The 27071-nt window shown below is 37.0% G+C and overlaps 1 protein-coding gene across 5 annotated transcripts in view; it reads left to right on the top strand.

Moving 5' to 3' along the window:
• The window catches only part of Col28a1 (collagen, type XXVIII, alpha 1), a 172171-nt gene that overhangs the window by 38920 nt on the left and 106180 nt on the right, over positions 1-27071 (top strand). For all 5 annotated transcript variants that reach the window (XR_001234639.1, XM_013515905.1, XM_013515904.1 and 2 more), the window contains 4 exons: positions 12433-12501; positions 13658-13726; positions 23865-23933; positions 26351-26419. Coding sequence is in view for 4 of the 5 variants with exons in the window: in XM_013515905.1 (XP_013371359.1) it covers positions 12433-12501; positions 13658-13726; positions 23865-23933; positions 26351-26419 (276 nt within the window). In the remaining variant the exon portion in view is untranslated. The remainder of the gene's footprint in view (positions 1-12432; positions 12502-13657; positions 13727-23864; positions 23934-26350; positions 26420-27071) is intronic.

Here is a 27071-nt window from a genome sequence, read left to right as displayed (position 1 = left end):
AGATTGGGCTTGCTTGTGTTTTTGAGTTCATGAATGGTCTCTCTCATGATCTACAATCACTTTCTGTTGCTGGATTTTCTTCATCTAAGGTTTTTCCAGAAAAGGTGGTGGAAGAACAAAAGGAAAAAAAATAGCATGTGTTAAATCAAGGAAAAATGTGCTTCTGGCCCAGTTTCACAATCATTTCAGTCATTAATACTTTCCACATGTAAAGTAGCTCCTATTCTGCTGGGACTGCCCCTGTTACCTTAGCAACAAAACATAAATGTTTCTCAGAGGGAAGTCTTGGCTGAGAAGTCACCTTAGTCTCTTCCTCACATGACTGTCATCCATAAGAACTTCTCAGCAGTCTCTGAAATCAGGTAGAGCCGCAATCACACAAGCTCCTGAGGAGCCTCGTCCCTAGAACTGAGAAGGTAACTCAGGAGACACAGCTCCTCCGAACCCAACACGGCCACCTTCCATCGGGCTGTGGTGATACAGCAAACGGCAGTTACATGTGGCTGTGAAAGGGGCTTCTGATAACTAGAAAGAATGACTCAATATCGGTAGCCTTTCAAATCACAGAGGACAAGTTACCAAAATTAATTCTGAACAAATCAACAGTGGAACACAGGGTGGGCCGGAGCCGTATTAGGTCATCTGTACCATTTGTTGATGTCTTTCTGACGTTATTTCTAAGGATATTTTCTTCCCCAATGTGATGCACATCTGCTTTCTTTTTTTTCTTTCTTTTTTTTTTTTGGCTTTTGAGATAGGGTCTCGCTGTGCAGTTCAGGCCGGTCTTTAGCTCACTTTGTAGCCCAAGCTGGCCTCGAACTTGCAGCGATCCTCCTGCCACAGCCTCCCAAGTGCTGGGATTACAGGTGTGTGCCACCACACCAAGCCACATCTACTTTCTTGAAGACGGTCTTTCTGTTCCTGAGAGGAGGGACTGCACTGTGACTTGTCCAGGAGCAGCTTGTGACACTTTAGTGTCCTTGTATTGCAGCTCTAGAGGTAGGGTCAAAAGAGCAGGAGGAGACATCCCTGAGGTCTTTTCCCAAGGTGAAGTCCCACATGTCAGTCCTTAAACAATTTCAGAAATGCTGTGATATCATGTTATGTAGTAATTCATCTTCATAGATATACTGCCTCCCTGCCTCTACCTTGCATTGTTCATTCCAGGATGTGTGTGATACTCCCTGCAGCGTTTTTTTCTTAAGTGTTTTTTCTTGTTCTGTGTTTACACAAAGTCCTCTTACATATGAGATTGGGTCTCATTTTATGTCCCGTTTGGCTTCTGAGATGCTAAGAAGACCCATAGAAAGTAGGGAGGTGTTGTTAGGTCATGCAGGGATCAGAGGGAAGGGTTAGTAGTCAGGAATACTGGCCATTCTTGTAACATATTTAGATGATAAAGAGCAACAAGACAGTTGATATTAGATATTTCTTGTGCACTAAATAATCTAGTGTGTTATTTATACTTGCTCTTTCTTCTAAAAATGACATGTGGAACTTTATTTTAGTTTCAAATATATGACCTTGAATGTCATATTTTTTATAATATTAATATTTTCACTAGAACAGAAGAATCATGACTCAAGTTTTAATAGTTTTAAATATACTTTTGTTTTCATCATTATTTAGATACTTGGTTTGGCTTAAAGTTAGCTTAGTAGCTTAAGTAGATCAACCTATTAGTCAAACTTGGTATTTCCCATTGTGGTTTGAAAATAGTTCAAAACTACTTCCAAATATGAATAACTATAAAGAATTTAAAGCATTCTCTTCAAACAAGCATTTTATAGACTTATTTCAGCTCTCATACAACTCAAAACCTTAACAGTCTCTTAAAATCATGATGGTTCTTTCAACCACTTAAAAAGATCATGATTTGTAACAAGATATATAATTCCTTAGAACTTTTATGTAGAGTAAATCAGGAGAAACATATATATTACCTGTAATTCCTCATAAAGAATAATTGATCAAATAAAAAAGTTTTCAAATTTACAACTCTAAGGAAAATGATTATATTTTTAACTATATATAAAGAATTAAAAGAAAAACAGGGAACTTGAACAGGCTTTCTAGTTGTCAAGAAACAGAAATATACTTTCTGGATCTCCTAGCAGGCTAACAGCTTTGAACAAGGCTGTCAGTACACAGTGTATAAGAAGATTCCTTATGCAATTTTAATTATGAATATCTATTAAGTAAAGACTCATAGCCAAACTGTGTGAAATTTTTCCTTCAGACATGTCAGTCTAAATGCTATTTCTTTCTGGCCCTAATTAAAGGGAAAAATCTTTCGCAATCCAGCAATTCTTGCTGTGGAAAGGGCTTTGACCTACACGCACATCTGTCCAGCAGAACTCTACATGAGCTTATTAACTCATATGACATGAGACAACTGATAGTGACAACTTGAAGGGGCTGCCAGAACATGTGGGATGTCAGCCAGTGGCTTCAGGGTAGATGATTTTGATCCCCAATCTCTGATACATATGGTTCTTAATGGCTGGGGTATGCCATATGTGCACGTGTGTAGACAGTGCTGAGGTAAAAATTCTGGTGCAATGAGGACCCCAAAATGCTCCAATATTTCCCACAGAGTTCCTAAGTCTGGCCCACATACTAGTTCAACAGGGCACTAATGCAGAATAGAATCAGCTACTGCGTTGTCTTCAGAGGATCCCTTTTAAAAATTAAGTATGTCCATGTTGATAACTATTTCAAGAAAGTTACTATAGCACCTGTGCTATGGAAAACATTTATTACAAATGTAAGGCCTTGTTACGGCTTGTGTTTAGATGTCTCCCCAAAGCCTCCTGCAAGTCATAGGTGGGGCTCTTTCAGAGGTGGCTGGATCTAGAGTGTGTGATGCTGGGATTGATTCATGGTGCAATGCTAGGGTCAAGTGTGCTAGGACTAAAGGTATAAGTGCTACCTCCCCTAAGTAGCCTGGATAAGATAATAGTGATAGAAAGAGCTGTGGTCATCCTGTGCATGTTTTGCTATGATCTACCCACCATGAACTGTTTTTCCTCTGCAATGCTGTGCACCATGCCACTCTGCCTTGGACCCAGCTTATTATGGACTGAACCCTCTAAAAAACTGTGAGCTAAGTAAACCTTTTCTCCTTTAACTTTGGGTATTGGGTATTTTGTTTCATCAACAAGAAAAGTAACTAAGACAGGCATTTTGATAATTGTAGGTTTTTAAGATCATTTGAACCATTTGTGTGAAGGTACAACTCATCGATATGAAAACATTCACATCATTGTATGACCATCACCCTTATCTACACCCAAAACTTTGTCATTACATCAACATAAATTCTTTTGTTGTTGTTGTTTTTTTTTTTTTGGTTTTTCTCCGGTACGAGGAATTGAACTCACGACCTTGAGCTTGCCAGGCAGGCGCTGTGCCGCTGAGCTAAATCCCCAGCCCCTCAACATAAATTCTTTATGCACTAAACAATGTCCCCTCATTTCTTCCTCCTCCCAGCCTCCAAAGTTAAAGGTTTAAGAAACATGTCACACTTTTCGATAGGTCCACCTCCTCTTGTAAATCAATGCTTTTGCTGTCAGATTAGTGGACGGTGTCCAATCTGGGCCTTTTCCAGCAACTCACTTTGTGCTGGAGAAGTCAGAACACTGTTTTCCAGAGTCAGGGTTCTCAAAATCTCTCTTTTTTGGCTGCTTACTGGTCCCTCCTTTTAGGGCTTTTGTTACATAAGATGCAGTATAACTTTCTTATTAGACTGGGTCATATCTATTGTTATTCTATAGATCAAACGTCATTTTTATGTGGTTTAACCTAATAGCTACCTTGAAAGGGAGTTCAATTACTAAAATCTAGTATGATACTACAATTTTACTTACATTCCTCATTACTTTTTTGTTTTTATGGAGTGTGTTCTTCTGCAAGCAGAAGTAGGTACAGTATGTGGACTATGGCCAATTAGAGAGGATTTCAAAAAAGATTTTAATTGGAGATTTGAGGTAATGGTGGTTCCAAACTGAGTGAAATTTATTAACTACTAGTTTATATGTAAAGCTACCTTGTGTGATCGCAGCATTGCAAATTATAATTTACATTAACTTTACCACTGATTCAGGTAGACTTTACGATCCTGAAATTGCCTGTAGTTTGTATAGATTATATTTTATTTCAGAGAATCATTCTCTCCTCATGATGGTTCTTCAATGATGGATAGATTGAAACTACCCAACTTTTAGATTTTTAATCCCATAACAAAGATATAAATTTAGTCTGCAGTCCAATGATTTTTGAAATTCATTAAGAAAAGAATTAAAAATTCTCAAGCTGCAGTTTGGCATGGTAGCTGAGAAGACTGGTTGTAAAGTTAGGCTGCTGGGCCTGGAACCAGCCATCAATTTTATTAGCGGTGTGATTCTGGCAAGTTCTTTTTTTTGTTTGTTTTTCTCCGGTACCGGGAACCGAACTCATGACCTTGCGCTTGCCAGGCAGGCGCTTTTGCCGCTGAGCTAAATCCCCAGCCCCTCTGGAAAGTTCTTTTACCTCCCAATTGGTCAGTTTTTCTCTTCCGTGTAGTGGGTTAATAATACCCACCTCTTAGAGTTGTGACGATTACATGAATTGATATATCTGAAACAGAGGGTAGCATCTGTCCACAGTGAGTGCCACATATGTTGGTTATTTTTATTAAGTAGTTAAGTATTTTGACAACTTTCTTTATATTAATTCAGACCAAGTCTATCCTGATATGTTCTCTAAAATCAAGTCTTTATTTCACAATTCTTCCTCTGAAACCAGAGAAATTACATGCAAATATAGTGTATGCCTTAACAAGTATTTAGTAAATATCAACTTCCTGTTTCTTTCTCCCGTCCTGTCTTCCAAAAAAGGATCTTCCTTGACTTTATATTATCATTTAACTGAGTTTGGCTAAGAATATAACCTGGGCACTGTGAACCAGTCTGTAGTTACAAAGCTCTCATTCATCATGTTCTTCCATTTGTAAAGTATGAGAATATTTGCCACAAGACTTAACATATTGACACTGGTGTCATCCTTATCTGAGCAATAAATGGAAGTTGTTGAAATATCTTTCTGTTTTTAGGAAGAGCCCAAGGGATGAATAAATTGCTCATAATCATTTTATACAAGAAAAAGTAAAAGTTCTATTCTTCCACAATTCAGAGATTCAGTGAATAGGAAAAATAGTTATTATTTTAGCGAAAGGAAAGATCTGTTTTTGGTTTTGGCTAGAGCCAGTGCCAGAAATAGGGAGTGCTGAGTTTTCTTTAGTTGAACTTTCCTTACATGTAACCTTGGGCTATTGAGTGTGATTTTATTACTCATTCCCTGAAACAAAGATTAATTGTGTCTTGGAAGAGCTTGTAGAAGAAATTGTGTAATAGGCATTGGGTATCTTTATGTTATCTATTTATTTTTGTCTTTTTGAGACAGGGTTTTGCTATGCTAAATACAGCCAGGCCTTGAGCTTGCTTTGTAGCACAGGCTGGTCTTGAACTCCCAAGGATCCTCCTGCCTCAGCCTGCTAAGTGCTGGGATTACCAGCGTGTACCACCAAGCTCGGCTACCTTATGTGGTTTATATATAAATGCTCTAACACAGTTAGAAATGCAAAGTTGCAAATGTAGTGAATGCTCAGAAAAAGAGGAAAATGGTGCTATCAGTACTGTAGTGCCTACAGTAGGGATGTCACAGGATCAGAGAGTGTATCCTTCAAGTCATGCTGTTTAAAAGACAATCTGAAGGACGAATGAGAGTAAAGGAAGAAAAGGGTGGGAGCATCCCCGACAGAGAAAATACCATGTACACAGCCTCTGCAGCTGGATGGTGCATAGGAACCGCGCAATGCCCAGTGCTGCTCGAGTGGAGAGTGGGGAGGTGACTGGTGAGACGTGAGGCTGGGCAGACTTCTGAACCATACCATCAGAGGCTTTGCAAGAGCACCGTGTTTACCTTGTGAGCAAAAGAAAAGGCCTCAGAAGATTTTACTCTGATTAAAATTAAAATCAAGAGTTTGTTCTGGTAGCAATGGAGAGAACAATTTGGAGTATGAATAAGCAGGTAGAGTAGGAAGGACTTTGTTCTAATTTGAACAAAAGATTTTGCCAGTTTGATGTGCATGATAGATGTGTAGACAGAAAGGCAGATGGATTTGAGAAATGTTTAGAAGTCACATAGATAGGTGTTGGGCTATACTGCATATGGTGGAAGGAGTGGGGACAGATGACCAGGTCTTGGAGGGGAAGATCATGCGCTGTCTTTAGAAATGAGTGGGCCCTTTTGAGATTTTCATCTTTCAGCTTCTTGCACTTTGCCTTGTTGGCATCCATTCTTATTTAAATATCGGTGCTGTCCATGGTTCTGACCTAAGGCTCTAGATTCTTTAATGTGAAACTGAGCTGTGAAGTACAGTCTCCACATGTCACTATTGAGCCCAGGATATGCAGCTCATCCAAATTGAGGTTGCTGTGAGTATAAGATATATATTGGTTTCCAAAGTCTTGATATGAAAAACTGAAAAATTATGAGCATTAGTACTTTAAAAATATTGATTGCCTGTTGAAACGATAATATTTTGGATCTGTCACGTAAATATATGGTACTAACTGTAATTTACCTTTTTCCTTTTTACCTTATTTTTTCCCTGTGGGAGTAGCGAGTGGTTTTTTTATGTTAAAGAGAATAAAAAATAAGAAAACATAAAAATGATACAGAATTTCAAAACAAGATGATAGTAAATGAACAATGGTTGGTATATTACATATTGTTATCTTCAAAGTAGTTACTCAGATTTCCAGATAGAGGAAGGCAAAATTGGTCAAACAACTAAGCATTCACTGTTTCTTTCAATAACAAATAGAAATTAGTAGTACAATTATCTTAGTGATCTTGTGTATATATATATGTATATATATATATATTTTTTTTCCCCCTTCTTTCTCTTTTTTCTCCTTTCCCCCTTCCAAGTTCTTTCCATTTGAGCAGTTTCTTTCCCTTTCACAATATCCTTATGTGGTTACTAGAAAATGTAAAATTGTATGTGGGGTTCATTGTGTCTTTCCACTGAATGCTGCTGCTCCAGCGATTGAGCCTACTGTCACTTATTCCCAGCTCCTTGGGCCCAGAAGTTTGCTCACTGTCCCAAGAATATTTCATATCATTTTATGTCTCATATTCTTTTCTCTCCTTGAAATTTTGTTCCTTTTTTCCCTGCCAGATTAGGTATGATTTCTCACTTCTTTGTTCAGCTCAAATTCCCCCTATACTATAATGAAACATTTCCAATTCCTTGAGGCAGAGTTAAACATATCTGCCTCAGAGATTTAAATGTTCTGTTAATGCCTTTATTATTAGCTAAATTCACAGGCTCGTATTTTGTTCCATATTCATTCATCTCTCCAGTCAGATTGTAGACTTCTGCAAGTACAGGTGCAATCTGATTTATATCTCTAATTATGGAAAACTGATAACCAATTATAGGCATGGATTCTTCTTTACTAGACCTGCTGTTGGTCAGTAAGACCTGGTGAATAATAACTGAGTCTACGCATATTAAATAGCTACCGTGTGACTGGTCATGACTCAGATATTTTACAGACAGTGTCTTGAACCCTCTCAACCCTGCAAAGTGGATTGATTACCCTGCATTTTGGAATCTTGTAAAAGCTCAAATTATTCATAAATAATAGAGCCAGGATTCCACTAGACTATAAAACCCTGGCCAGGTTTATTGCCCCTGTGATTCTATGCATGATGAAAAGTGGATTTAAAAATGGAGATTATATTCCTACCCTATAAAGTATAGAAAATCCTTCCTGGAATTGTTAGAAGGTTAAATGAGATAATATATGAATGTATTTTATGTGTCTGGTATATAACATATATGTATAGTATATTATATATGAGTAGTATACAATATATTATTTATGTATAGTATATAGCATATATATGTATAGCATATAATATATATTGCATCGATAGTATCCAGGTAATGCTTGTAAATGGCATGCTTCATTAAACACTGACTTCCTGTGCTCTTGGGGCCCATAGCAGCAGGGGTATTCTTAATTTCTGGGGAGGACTGAGGTGGTCTTTTTAACCATCTCATTGTCCTCACACATGCTCACACTCATATATATCCATGCTCACATGGAGGTCAGAAGAAAAACTCTCTCTGGGCTAATCCATTTTACCAGTGTTTTTCTGTTATTCTCACCTGTTGGTTAAAGACTCTCATAGTCAAAGAAAGTAATGTAGGGAAATAATACTGTAGGAATGCAGTCTCTCTCTCTCTTTCTCTCTCTCTCTCTTTGTTGGGAAGGGGGTTGGAGCAAGGATAATAGCAGGAAAGGTATCAAATCTTACCTTGGTTGTATTGTCTTGGTGTATTCCTCTCCCTGCTTTGTGTTACTGAGATATAATATCTTACAGTGAAGACCTCTTTCTTCACCACTTCAGGAATACCTGTGGGAAAGTACAATGGAATAAATAGGAACTGTAGCCTTATACTGGTGTGCAGGTCACATGCCAAGATGCCAAGCTTCTGAGACAAAAATTTAAGCAAGTGAAATGTGAAAATACATTGCAAAGGAACTGTGGTCAGATAAGCACAGCCAATCACTCTGCAATCTTCAGATTCCTCTAATCTTGAAAAATTAATACTAAGAAATTTCTCAGTTCTTATGGGTACCTGACTAAGGCCAGAGGGAGCTTATGGATACAAGTATAAGATAGTTGCATCTCTTCTTGATTCTCCTGGCTCAAACATTTCAAGGTAACAACCAAACCAATTCCCTGTCAGCAGTAAGAAGAAACTCTATTACCAATATGTGCTGCTGGCTCCTGACCAGACATACAGATACATGTTAAGTAGGGTAGACCTTCCACTACTTAAAAAACCCTTGTAATGTCTACCAAATGTATTTAAATGTCTTCTTACCTATTACAGAACAAAACTGCAACTCAGTGTGTTATTATTATTGCTGTTGTTGTTGTTTTGGCAGTACTGGGGATTGAACCCAGGGCCTTTGTACTGACCTACATTTCTAGCCCTTTAAAATATCTGCTGTTTTGAGACATAGTGTCACTAAGTTATTTTCCCTGGCTGGGCTCCAATTTATAACCCTCCTGACTCAACCTCCCGGAGTGCTAGGACTACAGGCATACACCACCATGCTCAAATAAGAATTTGTCTTAGTTACTTTCCTTGTCACTAAGATACAATGCATGACACCTACAGTAAAGGAGAAGTTTTTCACTCACAGTTTCAGAAGTTTCAGTCCGTGGTTGGCAAGCTCTAAGTTGAAACAGCATATGAAAGGGTGTGGGCAGAGGACAGCTCCTCATCCCATGACAACCAAGAAACAGAGAAAGAAGTGAGGAGCCAGTGAGGGAGATACACCCTTCCCGGTTATCATCCACTGACTCACCTCTTCTTAGGCTCCATCTCTCTCAGCACATTTTGCACATTCAACGTAGCACGCCCGTGATCCCGTCAGCATCCAAACACATGAGACTTTTAGGGGGCACCCTAGACCTAAACCGCACTAGATCTTAACGTCTCTGTATTTATTCATGACCATCCATATATCAAATACTTGGTGTCCATCTGCTGAAAGACGGAGGCAGTCATTCATATTAGACTTATATAAATGACATGGAGATTCCAACTTGAGTGGGGAGCACAAGAAGACGTAAGGAAAAGATTCCTTGAGGAGAAAATTTGGAATATGTAGGAAGATGAGTGTTTTCTAGCACTTACTTGTACTTTGAGATTAAGCAAACAACTTCAAATTTAGTGCAAATATTTACATCAAGTAAGAGATGATTACTATTACAAAAAGTAAGAGATTCCATGGCCAAGAAAATGTAAAATAAGAATAGCAGTCACCTGGCTGCTCCAGGAAATTTAAATATATAGAAAAATAAATAATATCTTTAAATTTTAAAGGAAAAGTTCTAATTGAATTATCTGCCAGAATGTCTTGTTCTTAAGAGCATGAATAGCCAGGACTTTTGAGCTCAATCCACTTAAAATGTGATAAGCTCTGATGACTGAGGTTTAGATGGGTTTCCTTTAGGTACTTTTGAGTCTGGGTGTATATTCTGGGAAGCTGACTTGACTCCTCTTTCTCCTTCCAATTGGTCAATGTCAACAGACTTCTGAGAAGCAACACTTCTGTACCCACACCAACACAACATTGCTCTGTTGCGAGGTGTCCCCTCCAGAATCATAGGTCTCCAGGGTGAATTGGGGCTTTCATGAAAATTCCTTAATTTTCCTTCATCTGAGAGAAGGCTAGTCTCAACCTGCATTCCACTTTACTGTTTGCAAGCATAAACAGAGACAACTTTGGGTTGAATGAGATTTTAAATAGCAATTATTCATTAACTCATAGTATTCAGAAATCCTCTTTAGCAGAGATTATATATACATGTGTGTATATAAATATTGGAAGGAAACATACCAAAAATTAATACCAAGTATAAATGAGTAATTTAAAAATTTCTTTGTATATGCACTTTTTAACATCTGATAAATATTGTAAGGTGAACATGAATGTTGTAAGATAAGGATATACCTTTTTTTTCCTCTTTGTGAGACAGGATCTGGCTATGCAGTTCAGGCTGGCCTTGAGCTCACTTTGTAGTCCAGGCTGGTCTTGAACTCACAATGATCCTCCTGCCTCAGCCTCCCGAGTGCTGTGATTAAAGGGATGTGCCATCACGCCTGGTTTAGGATGCACCATTTTGATAAACAGAAAAATTTAACATTACAAAAAAAGCAGCTGATATCAAGAGCAATTGGGATCCTTTTGGCCTCTCATCATGCCACAGGACCAGAAGCCCAGGGCCCTAACAGCTGTATCAATGTGAATAACACTGAGGAAATGACTTTGTGCAGGCCAGGTAATTTGTTGGGACTCAGGCTCCTCACCTGTGACCAGGAGGGTTGGGTGCCATGGCTCCATCCAGTTCTGAGATGGTTGAGTTCTGTTACGGACTTGCCACAGTGTAAGCTATATTAATTGAAAATGCTTTGGCTTTGAGTAACAGAAGTCTTGACTAAGAGTGGTTCAATCATAGAATAACTCTCCTTTCTGAGTAGACAGAGTATTTGCATAGGTATCCAGAATGGGTCAGCTCAGTGAGGTTATCTTGCAGACAGGCTTTTCTCCATCTCTTGTGCATAGTCCCCTTCAACTCTTAGCTTTCATCCTAGAGACTCTTGTGGTATGGTTACAAGACAATCACTGCCTCTACATGTAGGAAGAAGAGGCAGAGGCAAGAGACTTTTCCTATATGCCCAGTAAAGTTCCTCTGAACTGCCACATGACCAACCTAGACTCATCAGTGGCCACGGGAACGGAGCTCCCAATCTTGCTTTAGAGTAATTGCCATGTATCTTATAGCTGTCTTTGAGAGCAAAGACAGCTGACATTGACCTGAACAGGATTCTATCAGCAAGGAAGGTGAAGAAGGAAAAGAAGGCATTGTGGAGAAATAAAATTCATCTACCAGGATGCTCGGCAAAGATTTGCTCAATGAATGAGTGTGGGTCGCATTATCACTTCCAGAGGTCCTAAAAGATTTGCATTTGTGTGTATCTTCCTCCATATAAATTGTTAGGGAACATATTATGTGACCGAGTTGATATAAAGACAAATACAATCAAGGCTAGACTTGTTACTATATAGTCATTATTATTTTTTTTCTGATTTTAAAAATTAAAATGAAACTATTTCCATGGACTCCTGAAAGCTTGTGGGTCCCGGACACTGGGCTTACTGTGCCGAGTAGATAATCTGACCCTGCGTCTAAGTTATCTTTCCAGTTGGATTGTAGAAAATTTAGGTCGGGACTGCTAATTAATTTTTTCTGTCATCCTCAAAGCCCCTCTTGCAGCACTATACATAGAAGAGAAGCTCATCAAGTCCTACTTTTTAAAATTTATTTAATTTTTTATTTTATGGAAAAAAGTAAAACAAAATTTCATAAAAAATAGGAGAATAACAATAGTTAGTATATTGAGTATTGCTTTCTTTAAAGTAATCAGTGTACAAGATATGGGCTTATAAAAGTCTCTGAACAATATTAGCACTAGCCTTTATTTTCAGGGAACTAAGAGAAATTAGTAGTATAACTGTCTTGTATTTTGCTTTTTTTTCCTTTTTCCTTCCTTCCTTTCCCCCTTCCCCCATCCTAGTCCCTTTTTCCTTTTGAACAATTTCTTCCCATTTGACAATATCGACTGCGTTTTAGACTTTACTTACTCTATCAGTTCCTCACACCAGGGACACAATATGATACTTCCACATGTGAGTCTGATTTATTTCACTTATGAGTACGGTCTTGAGTTGCATCTATTTACCTATCAACAAGTACTATTGACTCGACCAAACATATCACTATTTCTTCCTCTAGGGTGATCCAGGTCCTCCTGGTCCTTATGGCCCTCCAGGAACCCCTGGCATTGGACAGCAAGGTATTAAGGTAAAAATACTTACGTCTTTGTCCACTGATGACTATGAGGGGCTGGGAACTGTGACCTGAAGTCTGTTCAACCCAACTATCATAGTAACAGGGAACTTTTTAGCAGAAATTATTTATACGTGGGTGCTCAGACATTGTAATATTCTAGTCAGGGGCAGTTACCATAAGGATAAGCAAACTATCGTTTCTTTATTTGATTGGAATGGAAAATTTGCTTGTCTCTGACTACCTACTTTTTCAAGATGGACATGTATTCCTGTTGAGATTCATGGACTCTAAATATCAGCATGCGAATATCTTATTGGAAAGTGAAACACTTTAACCGATGACCACTTGCTCACATTAAATAAGCTCAGAGGGCTAGAGACCGGAGAGACAATGGCACTGCATAAGTCAATGTTGGCAGAAAAGTTTATATGGAATTACAAAGTTAGGCGGAATCCCTAGCAGGGTACCCTGCATCATGCAATATATGAAAGAACAGAAGCGTGTGATTTACATGGCTCCTCTCTGGGGTTGGGACAGTAAGACTTTGATGCAGGACAAAAATAGAGAGTTGTACAGAGCAGTACCTTGAACAAGCGGCATTTCAGCAATGAGTGCATGGAGAGGATCTATGAAGGTGGAGTTTATATAGGCAGATTTACTGGAGACGGGTTTGAAGGAGATCACGCATCTGAGTTTAAAAGAGAGGTAAAGTGTGACAGAAAGAGGAGAGGAAGGAGTGGCCTTCTAGGGTGGTGGCAGGGAACAGCACAAACGCTGTTAGCCTGCCTATCTCAGTACCCAAAGGAATCGCCACACAGTCCACCCTGCCGTGACTGCACAAGAGTTTGTGAAAGCGGAAATGGCCGTGTTGCCCTTAGACAAGTAGAGACGATGACTGTTGTATGGTTATTTGTTCAAGCAATTTCTCCTTCTCCAGGATTATTTTAATGTCCATGAATATGACAAGTTTGGCTATTTTACTAATTGTCCTTGTTGAAATCTGCAGAATATTTTGTGGTGTTTATTCTTCACTTATCCTTTCTTCTTTTTGGTCCTGGGACTCGAACTCATGACCTTGTGCTTACTAGTCAGGTGCTTGAGCCGCTGAGCTATATCTCCAGCCCCTAGTCTTCATTTAAAAACTCACACTCTATTATTTCTTTCTCAGGGAGAGAGAGGCCAAGAAGGAAGAACAGGAGCTCCAGGACCAACTGGAGTTGGGCAGCCTGGACAGACAGTGAGTAGCAAAAGTTGCAGATAGAATAAAAAGGAAAACTGTAATTTCTTTGTGTTCTTTTTGGTTAGAATAAATGGTAAAATGAATCGAGCTTGGATAGAAGAGACCATGGAAATATAAGGCTGAGATCCGAGTGTGTTTTTTCCCAAGGCTTGAAATAGAGATATAAAATGTGTATGTATGATGTTTATGACTAGCTCTCCGCTACCGTAATCTCATAGTGTTAATTAGCTTGTCTGAGGAGTTCACTGCGCTGGAATTTCCTAGGAGACAGTAGAACTAGACTAAAGCCTGATGTCTCTGTGTTATAAAGGACTTTCTTATAACCTTGACAGGAACAACTGAGAATGAGGATCTTACTCATTGTCTAATCCAGATGTGTGCTCTCAAACTGGGATTGTTGATGGCACTAAAATAAAACACGCTTTTTTAAAAGTAAAAAAAAATTTAATTTTTTGGGAATAGAACTCAGAACCTCACATTTTCCAGGTAGGCTCTGCGCTGCTGAGCTAAATCCCTGGCCATAAAACCTACTTTATTCACAACTTTTACATTATGTAGTTTGAAGTTTGCTACTGTTGGAGAAGAAAAAAAATTTCCATTGGAAGAGATCTAAAGAGGAAATGAACACAATGTGACTACTCTGGTATAAGAAGCTTCTTCTCAAGTAGTTAGTCTTCTAGGAGAACTGTAGTGGACTCATTTAGGTATAAGTTATAGCAACTGATTATCTATAGTTGGTCTTCCTGTTGGTTTGCATTCCATCATTCTTCACATGTAAATATTAACAGGAATGTCTATGCATTTGCAGCAGAATATATAAATTTCTTTTGAGACAGGGTCTTGATATGTAGTTCAGGCTAGATTTGAACTCACTATGTAGCCCAAGCTTCCCTTAAACCCTCAGCAATCTTCCTGCCTAAGCCTCCTGAGTGCTGGGATTACAGGTGTGTGCCACCACATTTTACTGCAGAAGTATATATTTTTGAGGATTGGGATTTTTACTAATATCCATATATACTAATTTAAAAAGAAATAGAGCATCTTATGGAGAAAAAAAAAACCCTATTGGACTAATAATCTAGAATTCAGTGATCTATTCTTAGTTTCCATTAACTAGATGGTGATTTTAAGATTGGACCACAAATTTTCCTAAGCCTGCATTTTAGTCATGTGTTGCTATATAACAACCTAGCTCAAAGTTTAGTCCTTTAAGGCAGTAAGTTATCATGAATCTGTGGGTTGACTGGGGAGTTCCATATGAAGTGAAGTTAGTTGGAGTGCTAAAATAGCTAGAAGATTAAAGAAGGCCTCACGAACATGGTTGGCAGTTTGCTGCTGGTTGTTGGCTGGGGGGCTCAGCCTTGGTTGCCCAGAGACCCCTGTTCTCTTCCATATGGGCCTTATATGTGGTTGCCTTGGCTTCCTCACAAGATGGCGGCTGGAATCCAGGCAGGAGCGTTCCAACAGGAAGAAAACACTTGACAAGTAAAGGTCAGCATCAGAAATACATGGCTTCATTTCTGTGATAGAGCTGGCTAAAACAAGCATAAGACCAGCTCCGATTTGAGCAGAAAAGCAAAAGATTTCACCTAACAATGGAGACTGTAAAGCACTTGGAGCTATGTTTAGTTCACAACAGTCACAAATTATAACTTCTGTGAAATTAAAATATTGTTAACTTCCCTACCTTTGCTATTTTTAGAATTGGGAATACTGAACTGGAGTTCTAAAAATGTCAGGGAGATAAGTGCAACTTTATATTCTTTAATATAAATTGATGGATATTTTGTTCAAATAGCTTTGTGCTCTGCTATTACTTGCACCTTCTAGTTTTAAAAATATTTTTATTTTTAAGTAATGAAATACTTTAAGTGTGTTGAAAAATATAATGAATGATTTAGCAAAACTCCAATAAGAAAACAAATTTATGTAGGAGATTTGCTCCCCTTGATTTATATTTTATTTAGAAAACATAAAACATTAAGGATATCTGGCACATACCTGCATCCCTGCTCCTGAAAGGCTGAAGCAGGAGGATCACCATGAATTTGAGGTCAGCCTGGGCTGCATAGTGAGACACTGTCTCAAGAAAACAAAAAAAAAAAACCATGGTGAATAAAAGTAAAATCTGCATGAACTCAGACAGACTCAGAAGAGAAAAGAACACTTACCAATTTATGAGATTGGCTTTTCTTAATATAAAAACAAAATAATAACCATATATAAGAGCAAAAGTACAGATCAACATGAATATACACTCAAAAAACCTTAACAAAGGATTGGCAAATAGAATTAAGCAATATAAAAAGATAGTTAGATGGCATGACCATGTAGATTATAATCGATGGACATAAATAAAGCTGGTTTAATAATGAAAAATCAGTGTAACATATCATAGTAAGTGATATCATGATCATCTCCAAAGACATAGAAAAACATCTCACAAAGCTCAAACCCTCATAAAACCTAATAAAAACCTTACAAACCCTCTCATGAAATTGAGAACAGAGTGAAACTTCCTCAACTTCCACACAAATCATAAGCTAACATTATATTTAATGGCAAGAGACTGGATGTTTCCCACTAAAATCAGAAATAAGACAAGGATGTCTCTTTACACCAGCTGTATTCAGTGTAGTAATAGCAGTTCTAGCCAGCACAAAGAAGAAAAAAGAAATAAAAGGCATGAAGGTAAGAAAGACGAAAATAAAATGTTTGCTATTTGCAGATAACCTAATTTCTTCATAGAAAATCTTAAGAAGTCTACAAAAACCTCCTAGAATTAACAAGTGAGTTTAGCATGGTCTCAGAGTACAAGATGTATTTTATGTTTTTATAGTAGTAATGACCATATAGAAACTAAACAAAAATACAGTATCATTTATAATGCTAAAAATAATTACTTAGATATAATTCTAATAAAACATACATAGATCTACAAAACTCCAAAAAAACCACCGATGAAAGAAATTAAAGAATATTTAATAAGTTGAAAGACTACACCATATGTGTGAAAGATTCAACATCATAAACTTGTCAGTCCTTCATAAATTATTATAAAGTTTTAATGTAAGTCTTTAGTGTGCCAGGAAGATTTTTTTATAGATATGGACAGGATAATTTTTAAGAAAAGACAAAGGGGCTAGAAAAATTAATACAATTTAGAAAAAGAAGAACACATTATAGATAAATCACCTTACTTGGCCTTGATTAATTAGCTATAGTAATTAAGACTGTGATACTGGCAGATCATAGATACATGATCAGAGCAACAGAATAGCGAACAGACAAAGACTGGCATAAGTATAGGCAACAGATTTTTGATAAGGCTACAAAAGCAATCCAAGAGAGAGGAAGGGAAGTCTTCAAGAAGTGGTGCTGGAGTATTTGGATATCCATGAACAACGAAATGAACTTTAGCCTAAGTCTCCCAACTTACAGAAAAACTAACTCAAAATGGACCATAGTTATTTAAACATAAAAGTTAAAAGTAATGAAACTTCAAAAGTAAAGCACAGTAAAAAAATCTTAGTGACCTGGGGATTGATGAGTATTTCTTAGATATGTCACCAAAAACTGATGTAGAAAATGGATTGACTGGATTTCATCAGAGTGGAAAAGTTTGGCTCTGTTAAAGACTTTTTGTTGTTTGTTTGTTTTTGTTTTGATTTTTTTTGGGGGGGAACAGGGGGTTATAGCTGTGCTCTACCATACCCAACTTGTTAAAGACTGTTAAAAGTCCAAAAAGACAAGCTACTGACTGAGAAAAAACACGAGCGAACTATATGTCTGGCAAAAGATTTGTATCTAAAACATATAAAGTACTCTTAAAATTCACTAATAAAAGATGTTTTATATAATATACAGTTATGTGTGTATACATATACAATGCTATATGTACATCAGTCATACCTTTTTTTTTTTTTTTTTGCAGTAATAGGGATTGAACCCAAGACCTTTGCACTGAACTTCAGTTCTTTAAAATTTTTTAATCTGAGGCAGGATTTTGTTAAATTGCCAAGTTGCTGAGACTGGGCTTGAATTTATATTCCTCTGACCTCAGCCTCTCAGAGTGTAGGGATTACAGGAGTGTACCACTATGCCTGGCTTCAGTGATTATTACACTTTTTTTTAATTTAAAGTTTTTTATTAGTACATAATGAAAACACTCATCTTGGGGCATTGGTACATGTACATATCACCTCCGGTACTGGGAATGGAATGCAGGACCTTTGCTTGCCAGGCATGCGCTTATGCCACTGAGCTATATCCCCGGCCCTACATATCGCATCTTAATCCTTTTTGTCCCTCTTCCCCACCTCTCCTTCCCCCTCCCTCTCCCTTTTTCCATCTCTAGGACTTGTTCTATTTGCAAAAGGCTCATCTCCCTGTTTGGTATTATCTGTATTTTATTGTACTCTTTGAACCATCTGTAATTTGGATTTCTCATATAAGAAAAACTAGTTTTTGTGTTTGATTAATTTCACAAAGCATTATAGTCTAATTGTTCTCTCCCTGTTGAAGTGTTCTCTATATCAGTATGTGGTGACCATCTTTGTCCCTTCTGATCAGTTTTGGGTTGAAATCTACTTTGTTTGAAAATAGTATAGCTACTATTGCTTGCTTTTAGGCTCCAGCAGCGTGAAAATTGTTTCCCCCCTTTGATTGTTAATTTATGGATTTCTTTAAATATAAGTATGTTTTTTGAATGTAGCACACAGTTGGGTTTTGGTTTTTGATGCATTCTGTCAATCTGGGTCTCTTGATTGGATAGTTGAGGTTACTTACCTTGAAAATTAGCGATATGGGCTGATTCCATAACTGCATTGTTTATCTGTTACTAACTCCTTTATTTCTCCTTTTATTTAACTGCTCACCCCGCTTGCTGTATTTATTTCAGTTGGCCCTTTGACACTGATGCCTTTACTGTTTCTGCCTGTGATATCTACCTATATTTATATCTATATCTATATCTATCTATATCTATATCTATATCTAATCTATATCTATATCTATATCATCTATCTGTCTATTTTTAGTGTTGATTTGGTGGTCATGAATTTCTAAAGTTTCTGTTTGCTGTGAAGGTATTAACTTCTTATTAGTCTGGAAGATACTTTTGCAGTATACATAATGTGGGTTGAAATTTACTTTTTTTTTTTAAGGCTAAGGATCTTCCTTTACAATCTCCTGAGCTTTAATGTTTGTGTTGAGAAACCTGCAATGATTCTGATAGGTTTACCTTCAGAAATGATTTCTTGTCTTTCTCAGATTTCAACATTCTGTCCTGGAGTTGGACTTCTAGGGTTTTGACTATGATATCTGTGGGACGTTCTTTTTTTTTATTAGTGCATATTTGCCGTATCTAATCATTACGGGCGTTGTGGGGAGCTGGTACATATATATAACACACCGCAACCTTTTTCTGTTTGTTTTTCATCCCCTACCCTCCTCTCCCTCCCTGCTCCCTCCAACTTGTGGTTCCCTTCACATTTTCAAAAGCTCTATTTTCATCATTTTTCTCCTTCAATTCTTTTTTCCACCTCCCCTCCCTCCCCACTTTCCTTCCCTCCATTTCTTTTTTCTTTATTTTAAAGAGAATAATGAAAACAATAACAAAATAACAACAATGCACAAAAACAAAACAACACAGAAGCAATAAAAGTGATACAGGGTTTCAAAGCAGAATCATAGGAATCAACAGTGGTTGTTATATTACATATTATAACCTTCAACAAAGTTGCTCAGATTACCAGATGTAAGAATGCAAGAATGATCAAACCAGTGAATAAAAAATAATAAAGAGAATAAAAAATAATGAAAGGAACAGTTAATGCTTATATTTTTTTGACCAATTTTGCATGCATATGTGTGGTCATCTGAACAACTAATTTGAAGACAATATTATGCAGTATAACAATCACTGGTGAATTCGTTCCCTGCATTTCTTGTTCCCCATCCATTTGAAAAAAATGTCTGCCTACTTCCTATTTGTCTATCTTCTATTTTGCTCTGTATTTATACATTTTTTTGAGTTTTTGTTATAAGAATAGTGTAATATTTAAGCTTGTTTGTCTGACTTATTTCATTTAATATTATGGTCCCAACTTGTATTCATTTACCTATGAATGCCTCAAGTTTATCTTTCTTTATGGCAAAATAGTGTTCCATTGTGCATAAATGCCACATTTTCTTTATCCATTCACCTCTTAATGGGCATATGGGCCATTTCCAAGACTCAGCTACTATGAATTGTGCTGCTATGGATATGGGTATGCATGTATCCCAGTGATGTCTTCAACTCCTTCGGGAAGAAATCTAGAAGAGGAATAGCTAGGTCAAAAGGAATTTCTATTTTTAGTTTTTTGGTAACTCTCCATTCCGATTTCCACTGTGGTTGTATTAGTTCACACTCACCAATAATGTAGAAGTGTTTTTTTCTTCCCTGTATTCTCACCAGCATTTGTAATTATTTGATTTATTGATAGCCATTCTTTTTGGAACAAGACGATATCACAGGGGCTGGGGATTTAGCTCAGCCACACAGCGCCTGCCTGGCAAGCACAAGGTCGTGAGTTCGATTCCTAGTACCAGGGCGGGGGAGGGGGGAAGGATGATATCACAATGTTGTTTTTATTTTCACTGCTATGGCCAGCAATACTGAACACTTTTTCATATGTTTATTAGGCATTTGTACTTCTGAGAAATGTCTATTCATTTCAGTTGCTCATTTTTGCTTGGGTCTTTTATTTTTTGGGCAGTGTAATATTTTTTCGTTGTCTATATAGTCCAGATAGGAGTCTTCTGTCTGAGGACTAGCTGGAGAATTTCCTCTCCCATTTTATAGATTGTTTTTTCATTCTACTAGTTGTTTGCTTTGCTGTGCAGGTCCAATTTGCTTCCCCAATACCATAGTAATATAAATATACTGATAGATTAAATGAATGTTCTTGCTCCAGTACCTTACTCTGAACTGTCATCTTTATATAATTACTACTAGTTTCATGCTGATGGGGCAGGGGCAGCTGATTCATAAAAAGTAATGGGCTGAGGCTGTGGAGGTAATCTGCTTTTTGGGCAAGGTTATTCAAAATACTCTCAGCAAAAAAATGTCTCCTGAAATAGAACTCTAATTACTTTGAGGTTAGGAATAAAGTAGATGACACTGTTTTAAAATAATGACCACTTATTATTATTATTATTTAGTGCATTTATCTTTAATACTTGCAGAGTATATTGAAGTCACTTATTAGCACTAGTGATTTTATTAAGGAACATATTAAGAAAAATGTAATGAGCAATTTTATTTTATCTCATTGTTAATGTCTCAGTAAAGCATTTTAGTGATTAGACTGTGTTAACTGATAATTAGTTTCCTCCATTAGATTTTTTTATTAGGGGTGTTTGTTAGTGGCTGAATAAGTATGTCATAGTAGTAACTGGTCCTTATGGCCTTGAGAAGGACATTGAGATTCTTTATAGAAGAATTTCTGTCTTTTCAAAATGATATACAATTATTATCTGTTAATTAAAATGTTTAAATAATGATCCTTTGGTACTCCTTCAGGAGCTGATGGATGACTCACCTAACCCAGGTGCCTGCTATTTCTCTTCTTTAGTTAATAATCATCTTCCACCCTGACATATACTGAAGACCTGAGCACAGACTGGTGTGTGAAGCATTGCTCTGGCGGTTTAGAGTAATTAAGCCGTGGGTCACTGATTTATGAAATCCCCGAGGTGGCCACGAGCATTAACTGTGTTCTCAGCAGCTTTGAACATAAAACTCCTTACCGCCTCCAGTCTCTGCACTTCCCCCGGCCCATGGACTCCAGGATCGCAGAGCGTGAGGACTCCAACGTCATTTGGTTTATTCTCTCCACAGTTTCGCTCCAGGCTTTCCCTCAGAGGCTTCCTTGTGGGTACACACATCCACAAAAGGACATTTGTAGGGATTGGGGGACTAAGATAGTTTAGATAATCACATCAGCTGTTTATTAGGTGCATCACATGTAAGAACATTAAATCTCTCTGATTTAATCCTCACACTGACACTTGTGGTACACACCTGGAACTTGAACCTCAGTCCAAATGACACTAAAATTTGCCTATAACTGTGATGCCGGACTAAAACGCCATGAGACCAGAAACAGGTTTATTTGTTAGCAGAGTTCCTTCTACCTATTGGGTGTTTGTTGAATGAATGAAAAAAAAATTAGTGAGATTTAGAAAACAAGACTTCTTTTGTTTTTGTTCTTGTTTTTGACAATGCCAAGGAGCAAATCCAGGACCTTGCACATGCTAGGCAAGTGCTTTTTCTCACTCCCACCCTTGTTCCTCAAGTTTAATGTAAATTGTGTTCTTTTATTTATCGTGACATTAGGGAGAAGCGTAATTTGTTGATATTCTCTTTGTCAGAGGATGTAATGTTAACTTGGCAACTTTCGGTTCAGTTTGCAGTCTAGTTTTCATAATCATTTCTATTTTTCCTCAGCTCATCGTTCTGCCATTCGAGTAAGCTGTCATGTATACCAGTGCTTTGACGAAGGTTTTCAGTGTTAAAAGCTTGGTTTCCCATGAGCATTGCAATTTAAATCAAATTAGATGTCAGATTTTTCTTTTAATTAAAGTCTTCACAAAGTAGTGTATTCATAGATTTTAAAGGTGACTGTCTTTTTATTTATATAATATTAGGGAAAGGCAAAAATAAGCACTAGGATATAGTTAGTTTTCTTTCTTATGTACAAATCTACAAATGACCAATGACTGATGATCATAGTGTTGTGTCCTACTTCTGCTACAGGGCTTTTGAGAGGATCTCTCTTAAGTAACCCTGGATGACTCATCTCCAAGCTAGAGATCACCCAGCATCTGTGGTCTGACACATTATCCATTGTGCCAGTGGCCCTGTACTGTCACCCACCTTCTGAAAGGTCCTGGCTTCAGTGGTTGCAGGGGATTCAGCTTTGTTCTGTCATAAGCTGGTTTCCCTGGCTAGTGAATCCTAATTATTCTTCAGGTTTAATAGAGCAAAAGCTCGAGTTTGTGCTTCTAAGGCTCTTGTTGTTAATAACTTTCTGACCTTATTTTGGCTTCTGGGCAAGAACAAAAAGAGAAAATTCATAGTTTAAAAAAAAAAATCCTTTTTTATTTTAAAAAGAAAAGAGCAAAACAAAGACAAAAACAACACAGCCCAGAAACTATAAAATATGATACAGAATTTCAAAATAAAATGATAGGAAATCAACAATGGTTGTTGCATTACTTATTGTTATCTTCAAAGTAATTGTTCAGATTACCAGATATAGGCACGCAAGAGTGATCAAACAATTAAACATTAACTGTTCCTTTCAATAAACCAATAGAAAAAAAAATTCCTGGTCTAAATGAAGACCTCGCTGTTGTATTTATTTTTCAATTAATGTGTGTTTTCTGTCAGTCTACTGCAAAGCCTGGGGCAGTGGTGTTTTGCTTAGCTGTGTGAGAAACCCTTTCCTCTCCCACTGCCCTTTGATGCGATAGTTACGTGGGCTTCTTAATTTTAGTCACCGAGATTGAAACTCCTGTTTAATCTCAGCGATCCTATCGAGATAGCAATTTATGTTAGTGGGTTCAACCAGTTCCTGAAGTAATTCAAATTTTAATTTATATTCATCAATACTGAAATTAAAAACACATGCAAACCATGTTCAACACTTTGGCACAGTTGTGAGTGATTTCTTGACTAGACTCCCCTGATACTTAATCAAATTATTAAATCATTCTGTATCTTTCTGTAGATCTCACAGTCATGGATTTTTTTCTCATAGGATTTATTTCCTAATCCTGATTCTGAAGCATCAGTTAATTTACATTTTCTTCTAATTTGAGGACACTTAGAATAGAAGCTCTTATGCCAATCAAATGGAACCAATCTTTAATACAATGGAACTGTTTTTCACAGCTCTACCATTCTACTGATCTGAGTCAACCTTGCTAGGAGTATTATTCACTGAAAACTTAGTGGGACTATTCATTACCTTGTCCATGTGAACTAAAACATAACTATTCTCTTCTCTCTCCTTTCTTCCATTTCTCCCCCTTCTATTCTTTTTTCTTTCCCCTTCTAACCCTTATTCCCTCCTTCCCCATCCAGGGTCCCCGTGGTCCTGAGGGAGCACCAGGAGAGAGGGGCTTACCCGGAGAAGGAGTTCCGGGGCCCAAGGTAAGAATAGCTTGTCAAGTTGGAAAATGTGCTCTGTCTTGCATAGTCATGAATTACAAAAGTTTTAAAATGCCACTTATCATATGTCAAGTATTTTCCTGACTATTTGCACCCTGTTAAGTGAAGTAATATGTCAATTTCCCCTGAGGGTGAATTGTAATTATTATTTAATTTTTTTTAATTTTAAAGAGAGTAGTAAAAGAAAAAAAAAGAACAATAGCAGCATACCAACATCGCAAACATAAACAAAACAAAGCAAGCACATTAACAGTGACACAGGGTTTTAAAACAAAATGATAGGAATTAACAGTGGTTGTTATATTACATATTGTTATCTTCAACTATGTTGCTCACATTACCAGATGTAAGAATGGAAGATTGTTCAAACCATTAAAGAGAATAAAAACAAAATTAGATAAAACATTAGAGATAATACAGAGTTTCACCAGACAAGATGGTAAGAATTTATGAAATTGTAATTATAAAATAAGAAATCAACAGAATTCATTTCATGTAACTATCACATATGAAATTACATAGAAAAAGCTCTTAAGGTAGTTTGTAGTTCTTAAAGCTGCAAATGTAAAGAACATTTGTATACCCAGAAGCTGTCATTGGGCATACTGATGGCAACACCTTGCTGGCAGTTTTATTTTTTATGAAATACAGATAAGAAAAAGAGTCTAATGCAACAACTTGTAATAGCGTTGCCATAAATATAACAAGAAAAGTAACTTTGCTACACTACCAAAGTATTAAGAAAGACCTTTGACCTTGAAGATTCAAAGTGTCTTGGCCTTCCCACACATCACTCTGGAAACTCAGGTTCCTCTTCACCAGGGGACGGCCAACTTTTCCTGTCAAAGGGTCAGATCGTAAGTATTTTACGTGTTCTAAACCATATGCTACCTATTGCAAGGACTCCACTGGTTTAGCTGGAAAACAGCCACAAACAGGGTAGGAATGCATGTATGTGGCTCTTCCAAGAAAACTATGTTTGCAACAAATAGGCTGTAGTTTCTTGTCCCGGGTCTGGAGAGTTTATCCAAAACCTAGAGCATATTTGGCAAGGACCCCATAGGAAATGGTTTTCCAAAATACTTCGGGTAATATCAACAAAATTTCAGAGTACGTAAAGATACATTTTGGAATCCTTTCTATTCTTTTCTACAAACTTTTTCATAAACACACGTGTGCACACACAGGTACGCACTTCCCAGAGAGCCACGGCTGATTTTTAGTGTCTAAGATCTTTCATATCAGTTATTCTGCCATCTCACCTTCTCAATATGGCTGTGCTCTCAGACTGCACCTCAGTCTCAGACTTTTCCAATATGGTCAATAACCACTTACCTATGAGAAACTTTAACCTTACTAGAGGGAGAACAGTTAGCTAAAACATAAGATTTATACTAACTTCATTTGAATTTTGAAAGAAGTCTTCATTAACAAATTAAAATCTATCACAATAATGGAAAAAATATGTTGGATATAAATGTGACATTACTAATGCCCCTGACTAAACAAAGTAGTGCTCTTAGAAAACAGGGGTCAGCAGTTTTGCATTACATTTCAGAAAATTTTATAATATATAGTTTCTTGAACTTTTTTGGCACATAGAAAATTTCTTGTTATGTGTAGTTCAAACAAACAGGATCTGTATGTGGCTAATTTGCAATGATATAAGAAGCAAGTAAGTAAAATTATAGATATACCAAGGCACATTACTATATTTTCTTAGGTTCCTTGAAAATATTATTTGATTTTACTTTTTGTTATAATAAATTCATTAAATGAATGCCATTTGTTTGACTAATGTGTTTGTTTCATAGACAGACACAAAATGTTATGATTTCATAAACATTGCTTTAAGAACAGTTAGGTCACGAACATATGTCATAAGATTAAAGAAGCACATATAAGATTTTTGCATGTATCCTTCTAAACCTAAATTTTCAATGAATATTTATAACTTTAGATATAAAACATTTAGAAAATAATTCATTGCTAGCAAATATTAGTTCACATACAGTATAAGAGACAAATTTCATGTGAAGGATCCAATTTCAGCAATATTAAGGAAAAGGAGGCTTGATCCAGTTATTTGCACTGCATGATTAATATGTTAGGACCCAATTTTAGATATTTCTGTTGAAATTGGGAGTTGAGCTCTTTTCCAACTTCAGTGATGCTACAAATATGTTCTGCTTAGACAGACTCCTTCCTGATTAAATGTTATGACTATTTTTTTGCAAGTTGCACACATTAGAATCAAAATTATTCATTTGGAGTGAGCAATGAATTTGGATGCTTTATTTAAAATAATTTTGAAACACAATTCATAGTAATCATAATGTAAACTCTTTGATAATCCTTATTTTTATTAGTACACTGATATCCTTCCCATGCACTTTCAGGGTGAGAAGGGTTCTGAAGGACCAATTGGCCCCCAAGGACTACAAGGCCTATCAATCAAAGGGGACAAGGTATTGTACATAAAGTCTATAATAGAAACTGTATTTGTCACTCTCTTATTGCTGGAAAATAGAAAAAATACCTGAGGAGAAGTTTTTATTTTGGCATATGGTTTCAGAAATGTCAGTCTATAATCAGTAAATTCCCGCACAGAAACAGCATGCCGGAAGGGACTGGGAAGAGGAAAGCTTTCATAGGACAGCCAGGAAGTAGAGAGAAAAAGGAGGAGCTGAGAACTAGAGTACATCCTTCCAGGTCATGTCTCTGGTGACCCCCTTTTCTAACCAGGTCCTACTCCTAAGAGCACATCTGGCCATGAACTTATCAATGGATGAATCCACTGATAAGTATAGCACCCCCAGAATTTAATCAATTTCCAAACACATGAGGCTTTTGGAGGACATTGTAGATCTAAACAATAACATTCCACCCTTGGTCCCCAAAAGCTCATGTCCATCTGATGCAAAAGGCATTTAGTTCGTATTTAAGAGTTGCCAAAGTTCTCACAGTTTTAGCATTGCTGAAGAATCTAAGTCCAGAGTCTCCTCTGAGACTCAAGGTAGACTCTTAGCTGTGAGCCCTTATAAAAATCAAACAGAAAGGTATATATATCCAACATTGAATGACACAGGGTAAATATTCCTCTTCCAAAACACAGAACTA

Source organism: Chinchilla lanigera, unplaced genomic scaffold (genome assembly GCF_000276665.1).
Source record: "Chinchilla lanigera isolate Chin_1 unplaced genomic scaffold, ChiLan1.0 scaffold00031, whole genome shotgun sequence".
In the NCBI taxonomy this organism is placed as follows: Eukaryota; Metazoa; Chordata; class Mammalia; order Rodentia; family Chinchillidae; genus Chinchilla; species Chinchilla lanigera.
The sequence above is the reverse complement of the archived record's forward strand: the minus strand, read 5'-3'. Positions and strand labels throughout refer to the sequence as shown.